The sequence below is a fragment of the Hippoglossus stenolepis genome, chromosome 15, assembly GCF_022539355.2.
Source record: "Hippoglossus stenolepis isolate QCI-W04-F060 chromosome 15, HSTE1.2, whole genome shotgun sequence".
Lineage (NCBI taxonomy): Eukaryota > Metazoa > Chordata > Actinopteri > Pleuronectiformes > Pleuronectidae > Hippoglossus > Hippoglossus stenolepis.
This window is the reverse complement of record NC_061497.1, coordinates 24,507,216-24,519,852: the sequence shown is the minus strand read 5'-3', so window position 1 is coordinate 24,519,852 and position 12,637 is coordinate 24,507,216. Positions and strand designations below refer to the sequence as shown.

The window sequence follows — 12,637 nt, the reverse complement described above, 5'->3', positions numbered from 1 at the left end:
GGTCAGAACTGTGACATTTCCTCAAACCGTGCAAACATTTCAGATGTCATAACTCCACTGTGCATTGTCCAATCAGCACCAAAATTCTGTCACATGATCAGTGTCTCGGCCTGAACAGCTCCATATGTCAATATTAACTCAGGGTCATAGCGCCATCTACTGATTTGACATGAAACACAAGTATTTTTTAACTCCACTGTGCATTGTCCAATAAGCAGGCTATTAAGTATAAACTGATCTAGCTATGGCAAGCTAGCCAGAAAAGAAGCTAGCTAGCTAACACCTAGTATTGTACATATTTCTCTTTCTCACTAGTAATGGATTGTAAAACAAGACTTACATGCATCAGTTGTGCAAAAGAAGCTGTGTGAACTGAATGGGAGGTGTTCCGTAGTGAATACATTCTGTACGGGGCATTTTGACCCACGTGTGTAAACGTGATGTAGAAAAACAAAGTGGATGTTTGTTTATAAAGTAAGACAGGAAAGGGGAAAATATTGATTTGTGGTAATCAAAAACAAGATATTTAATAATGAATAATTACAATATTAAATAATAAAATACATTTATTTTAAAAAATATAGCAAACAAACACTCATGCATGAAATAACACATGCAATTAATATGGGTCATTAGAAGGGTAGGAATACAAAATGATGGGTTAGGGGTATGGTCCATGGTATGTTACACATGATGTGTAACATGTATGTAGCTGATCACATGTTACGCCTCCTGCGTTGGTATGTTACACATGATGTGTAACATGTATGTAGCTGATCACATGTTACACCTCCTGCGTTGGTATGTTACACATGAGGTGTAACATGTTAAAACCTCTGGAACACGCTTCAGCCTCATGTGCTCATCTGCTTCCTTATGTAATCACAAACTCACCCTGCTTCAAGCTGATTGGCTCACTCGTGAGTCTGTAATTCCATTCAACCAATCAAAATTAAAATCCCTGCCCCTTCGGCTTGAAACCAGCCAATGGGGCTGTAGTGACGTCACGGGCGGTATAACGTGTTTCCTGTGACGTCGCGGGTCTTCAGTCACAGTCGCCATCTTGTCTTCGTCGAAATCGCACCGAGAGCAGCGACGGGCCGCGACAGAGAAACGAACCTTGAGCCCGTAGGAGCGAGCGAGCTGCCCGGGGCGGAGGGTTGTGTGTTCGGGTTCATGAACTGGGTTGTCCCGGGGTTATGGTGCTGACCCAGCCGCTGTAGGTTTCCCGGGTCTCGAGCTCAAAGATGGAGGACAGCGCGGCCAGAGAAGACGCCTGCCGGGAGTACCAGTCCTCCCTGGAGGACCTGACGTTCAACAGCAAGCCGCACATCAACATGCTGACCATCCTGGCCGAGGAGAACCTGACCTTCGCCAAGGATATCGTCGCAATAATTGAAGCTCAAATCAGCAAGGTTTTTATAAATATAGATCTTCACCTTTCAGATGCTTTCTGTGGATGTTAGTGGTGTCGCAGGCCCGGGAGGCGCCAACATGGCGGCCCGCGTTGTTACGACATGTCTCCAGCGCTGGAGCTGCTTCCTTAGGGAACGCCTCCGTCGGATCGTAGCTAAGAAGAAGACATGTCTTACTTCAGGTGTCGAAACTCGCCGCGTTGATTTAAAACACGAGATTTAATTCAAATTTAACGGAGTGAAAATCCACCGTAAAGTGATTTAAACAATGAAGTGAATGTGAACCAGTTAACTCAGGGTTAAAGTGTTTCTGTCCAGGTTAACTCAGGGTTAACATAGTTCATATCCATGCACTGTAAATATCCAGGTGGTTTATAATAATTCATTTTAACTGGAATCTGTGAAATCAGAAATAAACGTTGAGAAGTAGTTGAGGTGGAAACAGGAAGAAACAGGAGATCGAATCAAACATTAGAAACTGAGTTCAGAAAACCAAACTAGACCTAAGTGATCTTCAAACTGCTTCGGGAATAACTTACTCATAGTTTCCCCTCAGTTCTCCATGTGGAGCTTGTAAAGCACCTTCACTGCTGACATGCTGGGTAAATACATTAGTTATTAATGAAGATGAAGCAACATCACAATCACGTTTAGTTTCACTGTCAGTGAAGAGGCAGATTTAAACCATAGAAGATGTTGGTCTGTTGAGAACCAGTCGTCTGTCAGAAACTAATATCTGCTGCACGACAGGATTTACTAATCTGAATTCATGTTCCAGTCACTACACACACGTGAATGATTTCCACACACTGGACCAACTGGTTACACAAACACTCCCACCACATATCCACGCGTCTCCTTTTCTTTGTTTCTCCTCCAGGTACAAGAGACACGAGTGTAACTTGCGCTGTAGGCAGCTGTGTTTCTGGTCTACTTACTAATAACATCTGGTTGGGGACGCTTCCTGGTCAACTCACTCTCATTGGCTGTTGGTTGTCCATTCACTGTTCGTTTCATAACACACGAGTCTCTGATTTGATTGACGGTTACAATGAAAGATTTGAGACACCGACACAGTCGTTAAGATCCTGTCTGTTAACCCGTCACCACAGGATCATGTGACCAGATAATCTGTTCAGATCAGCGTCTGACAGTCGCTGACGTCGGGAGGACGGTCCTCTAGTGTGCAGCAGACACCACATTCTCACATTCACTTTGTTTACGGCGGGTTTTCACTCGACGGTTTCCGCTCGTCACTTCTCTGCTGATCGTGGCCGGGTCACATCCCTGTTGTTACTCTGTCGGGTAGTTCTCTCCACCGGCGCCCGATTCTTACTCAGCTCCATGTTTTCATCCTGGTCACACAAAGAAAAAAAAGTTTCCCTGCTTAAATTCACGAGTGAATCTTGAATCACTGAAATGTCATTGAATGGTTAAAATGTTTATAATAAAAAAAGTGAACTGTGCTTTTTGTCATTTTTTTATTTCCAGTGTAATTTATTGGTGACTCATTTACTGACACTTTCGGACTTGGTTTAACAAACAAGTGTTTCACTTAGCTGATTTAGTAACGAGACTCGGGTGCAGAGTTCAAATCTAAATGTTCTGGTTCCTCACTGGTTCCCAGTGTTTTGAACAACGAGGGGAAAAGCCGTCTCCGGGGTAAAACTTTGAAAGAGTGAGTGTAAAACTCAGCGGGTGTGGAGTGAACCTCACGACCTTTCGTCAGGGTAACGTACAAAGAGTGGTTCGTGGAGAAAACCCTCTTTGGAGGTAAACCAGAGAACTTTTTAAACCCTGGTGCATCATGGGACTTGACATGAGACTGAACTGATTGACTTTCGAAGATGACCGATTTTTCTGGAGTTTTTTTTTTTTTATCAATCAGAACTTAATCAGCGTGTTTTCCCTCGATTGATCCAGACTGAAGAAACCACCTCATGAACTTTTATTTTTTGGACTCTTTTTGATTTTTCTTCACACGGCGGGTGGTGAAATGGGAGGGCTGTCATCCCCTGTTTTTTATATAAGTTGTGAATAATAATTTGTTCTGAAATGTTGCTTTAACCCCTGTTGTTTTTCTAAACTTGTTGAGTTCTCTATCGCTCCAGGCCCCCGCTGCTGAGAAGCTTCCAGTTTTGTACTTAGTGGATTCCATAGTGAAGAATGTTGGAGGAGAGTACCTTGCTGTGTTTGCTAAAAACCTAATCACTTCATTTATATGTGTCTTTGAAAAGGTACAGTTTTCTTTGCTGCTGTTACAAATTATTCACAGTTTTAGCAGCTCACTTCCTTCCTGTTTGTCTTGTTGTGTTGCTTCTTATTGTGCATTGTCAGGGGTTGTACATGTCGAAGATGGGTGACTGGACTTGCATCTACGACATGTACAACCCCTGCAAGAGCCACAACCTGGGTGACTGAGAATATTAATATGTTCTTATGATGCTTTAACATAATCCTGTTAATAAAGTGTGCACGGGAGGGTGAATGCTGAGCTTTAAGAACTTTCTTAACATTATCTTTTACTTTTGCATTAAAGTGACATTTTTATGAGTGTTTGTTTGTAGCCATGGACCAAGTCATGTCCTCTGTTTGTAGGTGGATGAAAACCTCAGAAAGAGTCTGTTTAAGCTGCGCTCCACATGGGACGAGGTGTTCCCCCTGAAGAAGCTGTATGCGCTGGACGTGCGCGTCAACTCAGTGGACCCGGCGTGGCCTATCAAGCCTTTGCCGCCCACCGTTAACGCCAGCATTCATGTCAACCCCAAGTTTTTAAAGCAGGTGCGTACGGGCAGCGAACACCACACCTGACCTGGATTTAAATGTTCAAGTTTTAGTTTTCTATACCTTAAGATGTAAATACAGTGACACACAGAGAAGGAGTTCAGGGACGTTTCCGTCATTTGATCAAGTAGAAAAACATTTTAAGAAGCAGGAACCAAACAAACAATCATCTTATATTTTCTCACTCTTTAATATTTAATAGACTTAAGTATTTATAGATAAGGTGAGAGGTCTAGTCTACAGCGCCAGTTATTTATTAATCTGCAGATATTTATTAGAATTTTCTTTTCTTAGACAAAACAAAGAAGCTGTTTTCAGACATGAAATTCGAACATGTTCCTGACATGTTCTGGAGGTTCTGTGTGAGAACAAATGTCAGTGTCTCTGGACATTTTCTGGATCTTCTCCTGCAGCCTCCTAGTAAAATGTCTGTAAAGTGTCAGAGTGAGTCCATGTGAGGAAACAGCAGGACAATGTCCTGAAGCTTCCCAGTGAGCGAGTGGACGTGTTGATGAGGTTTCTAACACGTGACGGACGTGAAACTGGAAGAACACAAATATCTCAGGATGAAGAAGAGGAGCCGTACACGTAGAAGACGAAGACGTCCACTTGGAAACACGAGGAGGTTCCAGATCTTTTGGTGATGAGGGCCGACGCCGGTGTGGATGAGCTGTAAACAACAACACTGATCTTTCCACAGCAGAGTTTATACGTCATGTCCGGCCTCCTGCTGCTCTACAGGCTCCGCCTCCTGCTGCTCTACAGGCTCCGCCCCTCGCCTGGATGTTCCCCACATGTTCCTGTTTGAACGAGTCGGGACCCAACAACCTGCTGCTGCTGCTTCACAAACACTAACTACAACATTTCAGGACAACATTTTACACAGTTCATGTCTGAAAATGGCTACAATAATAAATGCCTGTAAATCAAAGGTGACATCTCTGAGCAGGTTAAGGATGTTTGCTCAGAGTCTGAAGCTTCATGTGTTTGTTCCATTGTTTCTATTTGATCTGGTTGGTTTTGGTTTCACGGAAAAAGTGTTTTCACTCTGCAAACAAACCGAACCAGGGTTCATCCAGACCACCTCTTTTGGTTAGACTTAATGTGTGTTGGTCTGGACCGTGGACCGAGGAACCTTCACACCAGATATTTAGGTCAGGACTAAACGTAGAAGTCTGAAGGTCTGAATCGAACGAGGTGTAAAAGAATCCTATAACCACCAGATGGTTTGTTCACTGACAGGAAACAGCTGTAAGTCTTAATCCAATGATCTGCTGCAGAGGCTGTATTAATAATCAATTAAACAATTATTTCAGCTTTAGACAGTTTTTCTTTGAATAATTTCTGACTTGGACTGAACTTTCTTTGTTTCCTCTGTCCCTCCTGCGACCCTCTGTGACATCATCGTGTGTCCAGTCTGAGGAGGCCTCCTCTCCGCAGCCAGTTCCCTCCCAGCCCCCGGCGCCGGTGTCAGCGGCGGTGGTGGCGCCTGCTCCCCAGCCGGTCCCAGCGGTCAGCCAGTCCAGCGTGACCCAGGAGCAGCTCATCCGACAGCAGCTGCTGGCCAAACAGAAACAGCTTCTGGAGCTTCAGCAGAAGAAGATCGAGCTGGAGCTGGAGCAGACCAAAGCTCAGCTGGTAGGACAAACGCATTCAATCTGATTCCAGATCTGTCTGACACAGATAATCTGAGTTTCAGATTAGAGTTTCTCTAGTCTCAGCTGCTCAGTGATCAGAGCAGAAGCTGCAGCTGGTTAGTTTCTGTGTCCTCCTCCACTCGGCTTCACTGGAACTAATCAACACTAGTTCTCAGGACCTGATCAGCACAGGAAGTCACTGAGTGTTGGTTTGATTCCACAGTTTATCAGACTCATTGAAACATCATGAAAATGACTCGTCAACATGTTCAGTACAACACGAGAATCCATACCTTGTGAATCGGAATCAACTTGTTTTGGGAAATCAGTGGCGATGCTCAGCATATACTTAAAGTAACAAAAGTCAAAGTGCAGAATAGCAAATTTTAGAATATGAAAGATGTTCTCAGTTACACGTGGCATCTATTGCACTTGTCTGTCCTGGAAGACGGATCCTCACATGTGACTGAGGTTTTCTGCTAGTTTTACTCTTGTTGAGGGTTAAGGACAGAGGATGTAGCTCCTTGTTAAGATCTATGATCAACACTTGTTTGTTATGTCTGCAGGCCGGAGGATTCACAATACCCACACCGCCTCCAGCCTCCTCTCCAGCTGCTCCGACCATGACGCCAAAGGCCCTCAGCCAGAATGCCCCAGTGGTCCGACCCTGGATCCCTCCTCAGACCCAGCCTGACACCAAGACGTCCACCAGAGACCCTCGTCTGAACCGCACCGGCCCCCCAGCTGCGTCCCAGCCCAAAGAACAGCCTGCTGGGAAAAAAGACAGTCTCCAAAAAGGAAGTCCTGCCCTGACGCCTGAGAAACGGCAGCTGGAGAAATCCTTCAGACCGGAAAAGACCAGAACCCCAAGGAAAGAAACGTTGGAAGAGAAGACCAAGTCCAAGTCTCTGTCTCCGATGACCAAAAGTGTCCAAAGCAAAAACAAACAGGCTGAGGCTGAAGGTCAGAAATCATCCGACGGCTCCAAGAAAGATCCACGGCTGAGGAAACGCACACAGGACAAGAGTGGAGAGAGCAAAGACGAGGAGCTGAAGGAGAAGAAGAGATGCAACGACAAGAAGGAGAGAGAGGAGGCGGTGCTGGGGGCAGAGCTGCAGAGGTTCAGCAAAGGGAAGCTGGCGAATGGGTTCGTCATCAAACACGAGCGCGAGGAGGCAGAGAAGGTCGAGTTCAAAAGTGGAGGCAACGCCAGAACACATGCCAGGAAGCGCACCCGCTCCAGGTCTCGCTCCCCCACCTCCTCTCCGAAGAGGAAGGATAGGCGCTCGCCCAAAGGCAGAGCCAGGAGCAGCTCGCTGTCCCCGTCACCCTCTCACAAACCGGGGAAACCCCGGAGGGTCCGTGTAGATGAACCGCTGCATGGCAAGCCCGGCCGAGATGACCGGGTCACACTCAAGAAGAGCCAATCAGAGAGCAGGAGGTCGAAGAGACCGCAGGACGATCGACACTCCGAGTCCAGAGACTCTCACTCGCCCCGAAGTCACGATGGAAGTGGCAAGGAGACGAAGGAGGCTCCTCATCGCTGGAGGAGCGGCTGGGAGGAGAACAAACAGTGAGTCCAACCAGACATCGTCGTATAGATATGAATAGTAAATGTAATTTAATATTAATAACTGATCATTTATAATAATATTCTATGTAATGAACAGTGAGAGCAGCAGCAGGTCGTTGTTTTTATTCATTGTTGACTTTGTTTCTGCTGCTTCTTCAGTTTGAAGTTGCCAGACGACGCTCACATGAAGCCTGGACCCCAGAGACACAAACCGTACAACACGCCGACTCGACCCACCACCCCCCGAACCCTAAAGCACCGCCTCAGCGTGGACGCCAACCTGCAGATACCTGAAGCCCTCAACACCGCCTCCAAGAAGGACCTGCTGAGGAGGGTACGTCACACGGATCAGCAGCTGTTCGTTCATTTATCTCTTTTAAAATCATCAAATCAGTTACAAGTTTTCATCTTTGCATTTCTCTGCAGGCCGGTAAACGTCTGGAGAGCGGCGAGATTTCTCAAGAGGACTTCCTCAATGTGGCGCACCAGATAAAACATTTCTTCCAGTATCAGGAGGAGAAGCTGCAGCGCTCAGAGAGCTGGGACGGGAAACAGCCGCTGCTGGCCGCGCCCTCCTCCCAGCCCCACGATGCCATGGACGCCGCAGAGCTGTCGTACTACGAGCACAAGTCCAAGCTCAGGAAGACGCAGGTCACCCACCGAGTGGCCGGAGAGGAGTGGGAGGGCGAGGAGAATGTGGAGGATGTCGATGTAACAGGCCCGGGCGAGAAGACAGGTGGGGGTCGGAGCATTGGAGGACACCCACCGCCACTTAAATACAGCCGAGCGCCACGAGACAGACAAGGTTAGGCCAGCTTGATGTAGGAAGAGAGAACTGAACACGAATCAAACTATCGCTTCACTGATTGATTCATTAATTTATCCATCATTGAATACATTTTTATTAATTTTACAGTTTAAAGGTTCATGAAATTATTGATTAGATTAAAATATAATTTGATTAATTGGTTCTTTTTATGTGAAGAGGCCTCTGTTTCACTTCCTGTGTCACTGACTGCTTCTGTTGGTTTGTGACCTTCAGGTGAAAGACGGAGTAAAGAACGAGAAGAGTCGCGGCCTCCGCTCGGCCCCATGATCGAAGAGTACAACCATGGCAAAGAGTTCCCCACCCTCAAGTCGCTGCCTGGCCTTCGCTTCAGGAGACGAGCCGACCCCCGAGACTCCAGTAAGTCCGTCACAGATCCGTCATGTGTCCACCTGTGGCTGCGTTTCCTGTCATGTGCCGTCTTGTCAGCAGGTCAGAGGTCCGGGTCTCTGACGTCCTGTCTCTCTTTTAAATGATAAAAAATGTTTGTTTGTTGTTTCCAGGTGAGAGAGAGTGGAACTCGCCGCTGACCGAGCGCCAGCGCGACGAACAGAAGAGCGGATACGACACTCCACGGAGGTACACGCCCTCTGTTGACTCCAGGCATCCTGACCCCCGGAGGCCGGAGGGGCCCCTGCCCTCCGGCACAGTGGTACACAGGAATTGTCCCAGTCCGACCGGTCTGGACGCCCCCGTCCCGAGGTTCGAGCGCGAGCGCCTGTCACCTCTACACCAGAAAGACTCGGCAGAGATGAGCCCGGTCCCGCGCTTTGAGAGCCCCAACAGTGAGCACTCTGATGAAGGGCCCCTCAAACCTGATGTCCCCCCTCCTCAGCCTACCCCTCCCCCCATCCTCAAGGCCCCAGCGCGTGTTGGACCACTGTCGTCTGTCCGACAGCAGAGCAACTCGCCTGGACACACCCCTCCTCACGAAGCAGGGCACCCGCCGTCCCGATATGACGGCCCTGAACACATAGCCCCCCCCAGACCCCACCCGCCCGGCTGGTACGATGACTCTTCACAGTTCGAAGGGCCTCACCCCCAGGGGCCAGGCAGGTTCGATGGCGGCAGACCACCACATCACAACATACCAGAAAGGTTTGATGGCCCAGACGGCGCCCACATGCCTCACGGTCCAATGAGAGGCGGAGACGGGATGGGGAGGTTTGATGTTCACCCCCATCCTCAAGGCCCCGGGAGGTTTGATGGTCCCATGGGCCAACAGCCCCCAGTGCGGTTTGTGGGTCAGGGGCCGGGACATTTTGAAGGGCCAATGCAGCACTTTGAACCACCAAGACGCTTTGACAACAACATGGCCCCTGGACCTGGACCAATGGGCTTCCAGCAGCAGCGGGCTTTGCGTTTCGAAGGCCCTCCAAACCAAATGGGCCCCATGAGGTTTGAAGGCCCCAATCACAGGTATGACATACCCAATGTACCCCATCAGGGTGGACACACGCACTTTGAGGGCCCCCCTGGGCAGCAGGGGCCCCCCAGGTTCCCTCCCCAACACAACATGCAACCTCCCATGAGGCCAATGGCCCCGCCCATTTACGACAACCCGATGACCCCCCAGCAGAACTTCAACATGGGCCCCCAGTGTTTCCCAGAGCCCATGAACCCTCAGTTCCCTGCGGGGCCAATGGCGTTCCCGGCGCAGACGGTGAACTTTAACCTGCAGCCGCCATTTTCCCAGCCGGGCCCCGCCCCCTTCTACAACCCTGCCGCCCCCGCTGTTGGCCTGCCGCAGCCGGTGAGTGACACCTGTCAATCAGTTTCTCGTCTTTTAAGTGAAGTTATATTATAATCAATGGAATATAAAATCGATGAAGGTAAATGTATCAGCATTGCCTTTTCCTCTGTCATTAATTTGTTCCTGTTTTCAGGTGAACCTGTTGGGGAACATGAATCAAACGTTCCTGCCTCAGAACTCGGTTCCATTCAGACCTCAGAGTAAGAATTCACTTGTTTTCATTAATGTCATGAGAACATGTTTAAAACATGTAAATATCAGATTCCATGTCAGTGAAACTCATTCTGTGTCAGACTGACGTTTAACCTGCCGTCTGTTTGTGTGGCCGCAGCGCCGCAGGTCGTCCCTCCAGAGAACCACTTCGGTCAGGTTGACGTCAACGACCTTCTGACCAAACTCATCTCCACCGGCATCATCAAGCCTTCGCAGCCCGAGGCTACGCCGACCACCAGCAACGGTGAGTCTGCTGATATCTGATGCAGTTGTTATGGAAACATGACGCTCAAATAGTTAGAAATACAATTTTTGTTTTTCCAGAATCTTCGACCACTGTGGCGCCGGCGGCTCCGCCAGCAGAGGAGGAGGAAGAGGAGGAGCAGGAGGTGGAGGAGGAGGAAGACATCCCGGACCTGACCAGCTTCACCGTGGATGACATGAAACCGTAAGTACAGACGAGCCACTCAACTGCTCTCTCACCACTAGTCGCACACCCGTCTAACTCCCCCACCCCCGCAGGCGTTACGAGTGCGTGGTGATGAAGCTGTACTCGGGGAACCAGTGTTGTCTCTGCAGCATGAGGTTCACCACCACCCAGACGGACCTGTACGCCGACCACCTCGATTGGCACTTCAGACAGAACCACGCCGGAAAGGTCGCCAGCAAGAAGATCACACACCGCCGCTGGTACTACAACCTCAAGGTGAGCACACACACACACACACACACACACACACACACACACTGCTGCTGGTACTACTGCCCCATGGTGAGAACACACAAAGACACATATTCACTGCAAACACTGTGTGTGTGTGTGTGTGTGTGACAGGACTGGATCGAGTTCGAGGAAATCGCCGACCTGGAGGAACGAGTGAAGAGTCACTTCTTTGAGAAAGAGAACGAGGAGGAAGTTCAGAAGAGTCAGGCAGCGGCAAAAGAGAGGGAGGTCCAAATCGTCAGGGCGACCAAGGACCAAGTGGGAGAGGTGAGAGAGAGGCTGTTCATCAGCCAATCAGAAGCTAACTGACAGACAATCTTGTAGTAGTCAGACACTGTCACTTTCACTGTGATTGGCTGGTACAGAGTACGGTGTAAATCATCCTCACTGTGATTGGACGGTGTCCTGCAGGGACTAACAGTTTGTTTTGTTTATTTTCTGCAGTTATGTGAAATCTGTCAGGAGCCGTTTGAGACGTACTGGGTGGAGGAGGAGGAGGACTGGTTCCTGAAGGACGCCGTCCGAGTCGACGACAAGGTGAGGCACAACTCAACCACACAACAAGACAGGAGTACACAATGACACAACAAAACACACCGTCCTGGTGACTGACATGTTTTTTTCTTCTTCAGAATTTTCATCCGGCATGTTTTGAAGATTATAAAAATGTGAGTACCTGCCGACGATTTATCAAAATGAAAACTAATCAATAATAGATGAATCAGTAATAACTCAACCTTTGACCTGCTTTGTCTCCCCAGACGTCGTCGTATCTCGACGTCACGCCATCGCCCAACAAGCTGCTCACCGATCACCCGCTTAGCGCCTTCGTCGAGCCCAAGGAGGAAGAGGAGACTTCCTGCTGCAACGCCGCCGCCTCGGTCAAACAGGAAGTGGCACCCGAGGCCGTGGAGCTACTCGACGTGAAAAAAGAGGAGGCGGAGCTTTTAATTGACCAAGTGCAATCAGAAGAGAATAATGTGTAACCACGCCTCCTCTGCTGCCGCCGCCGCCGCTCTCAGCCTCCGTCACTTTTTCCATTTTTGGAGACGGTGTTTTTAGCGAGCGGAGGTCGAGTCGTCAGCAACGTTCTCGTCAATACATTTTTGTATTCGGATCCAACCCGACCATTTCAGGTCGCTTGTTTGTGAACGCCACGTTTGTGTTTGTTTGACTCGACGCTGTAAATGATTTAATTTATAATTAAAGTATTTTTTGAATCTCTGGTGTTAAAGTGATTAATGATCAGCTGCTGCTGTTAAAGTCTGATGGTTATTGATCGATTGGTTTACTGATCTGTTTATTGGTTGATGAGTAGTTTCAGGTGTTGAGTTGTTTCCCGCTGCGTTAAAGGTAAGCATGGTCTGATTGGACGACTGGAGACTCCGCCCACTCTTCAGGATTGGTTCCCGTCAAGAATCCGAGTCGTCGTCTTTAGTTTTTAATGATTTTCAATAAACGAGTCTGAAACTTGTTTGTTCTTGTGTGATTCTGATTTAATAGTTTTATTGTCGTTCAGTTAAAAAATAAAGTTCAAGTGAATTTAAATGTCTGCTCGTCTTTTATTACTTTACCAAGTATTTTTATTTGATATTTTCTACATTTCAGAGAAATTAAACATGACAACTTCATTGTTGCTTAGTTACTTTACAGAGACTAGTTCAAATTACATTACTAGTAAGTTACATGTCAGATGCTTAAAATACTAATTA

The 12,637-nt window shown here is 48.0% G+C and overlaps 1 protein-coding gene across 2 annotated transcripts; it reads left to right on the top strand.

Annotated features, from left to right (window-relative positions):
* The first annotated feature begins 1,011 nt into the window (after nucleotides 1–1,011).
* pcf11 (PCF11 cleavage and polyadenylation factor subunit) lies at nucleotides 1,012–12,473 on the top strand. 2 transcript variants are annotated; one of them, XM_047343382.1, is made up of 17 exons: nucleotides 1,012–1,415; nucleotides 3,527–3,652; nucleotides 4,014–4,196; nucleotides 5,616–5,837; nucleotides 6,403–7,409; nucleotides 7,569–7,743; nucleotides 7,836–8,145; nucleotides 8,452–8,595; nucleotides 8,739–9,988; nucleotides 10,122–10,188; nucleotides 10,320–10,445; nucleotides 10,526–10,649; nucleotides 10,724–10,907; nucleotides 11,037–11,192; nucleotides 11,370–11,462; nucleotides 11,558–11,593; nucleotides 11,687–12,473. In XM_047343382.1, the coding sequence occupies exons 1-17, from the start codon at nucleotides 1,248–1,250 to the stop codon at nucleotides 11,909–11,911; spliced, it is 4,596 nt and encodes a 1,531-aa protein (XP_047199338.1). In that variant the 5' UTR covers nucleotides 1,012–1,247; the 3' UTR covers nucleotides 11,912–12,473. The 2 variants fall into 2 exon arrangements, with proteins under 2 accessions (XP_047199338.1, XP_047199337.1); XM_047343381.1 differs by having other exon boundaries at nucleotides 1,013–1,415; nucleotides 7,836–8,214.
* The last annotated feature ends 164 nt before the right edge of the window (nucleotides 12,474–12,637 follow it).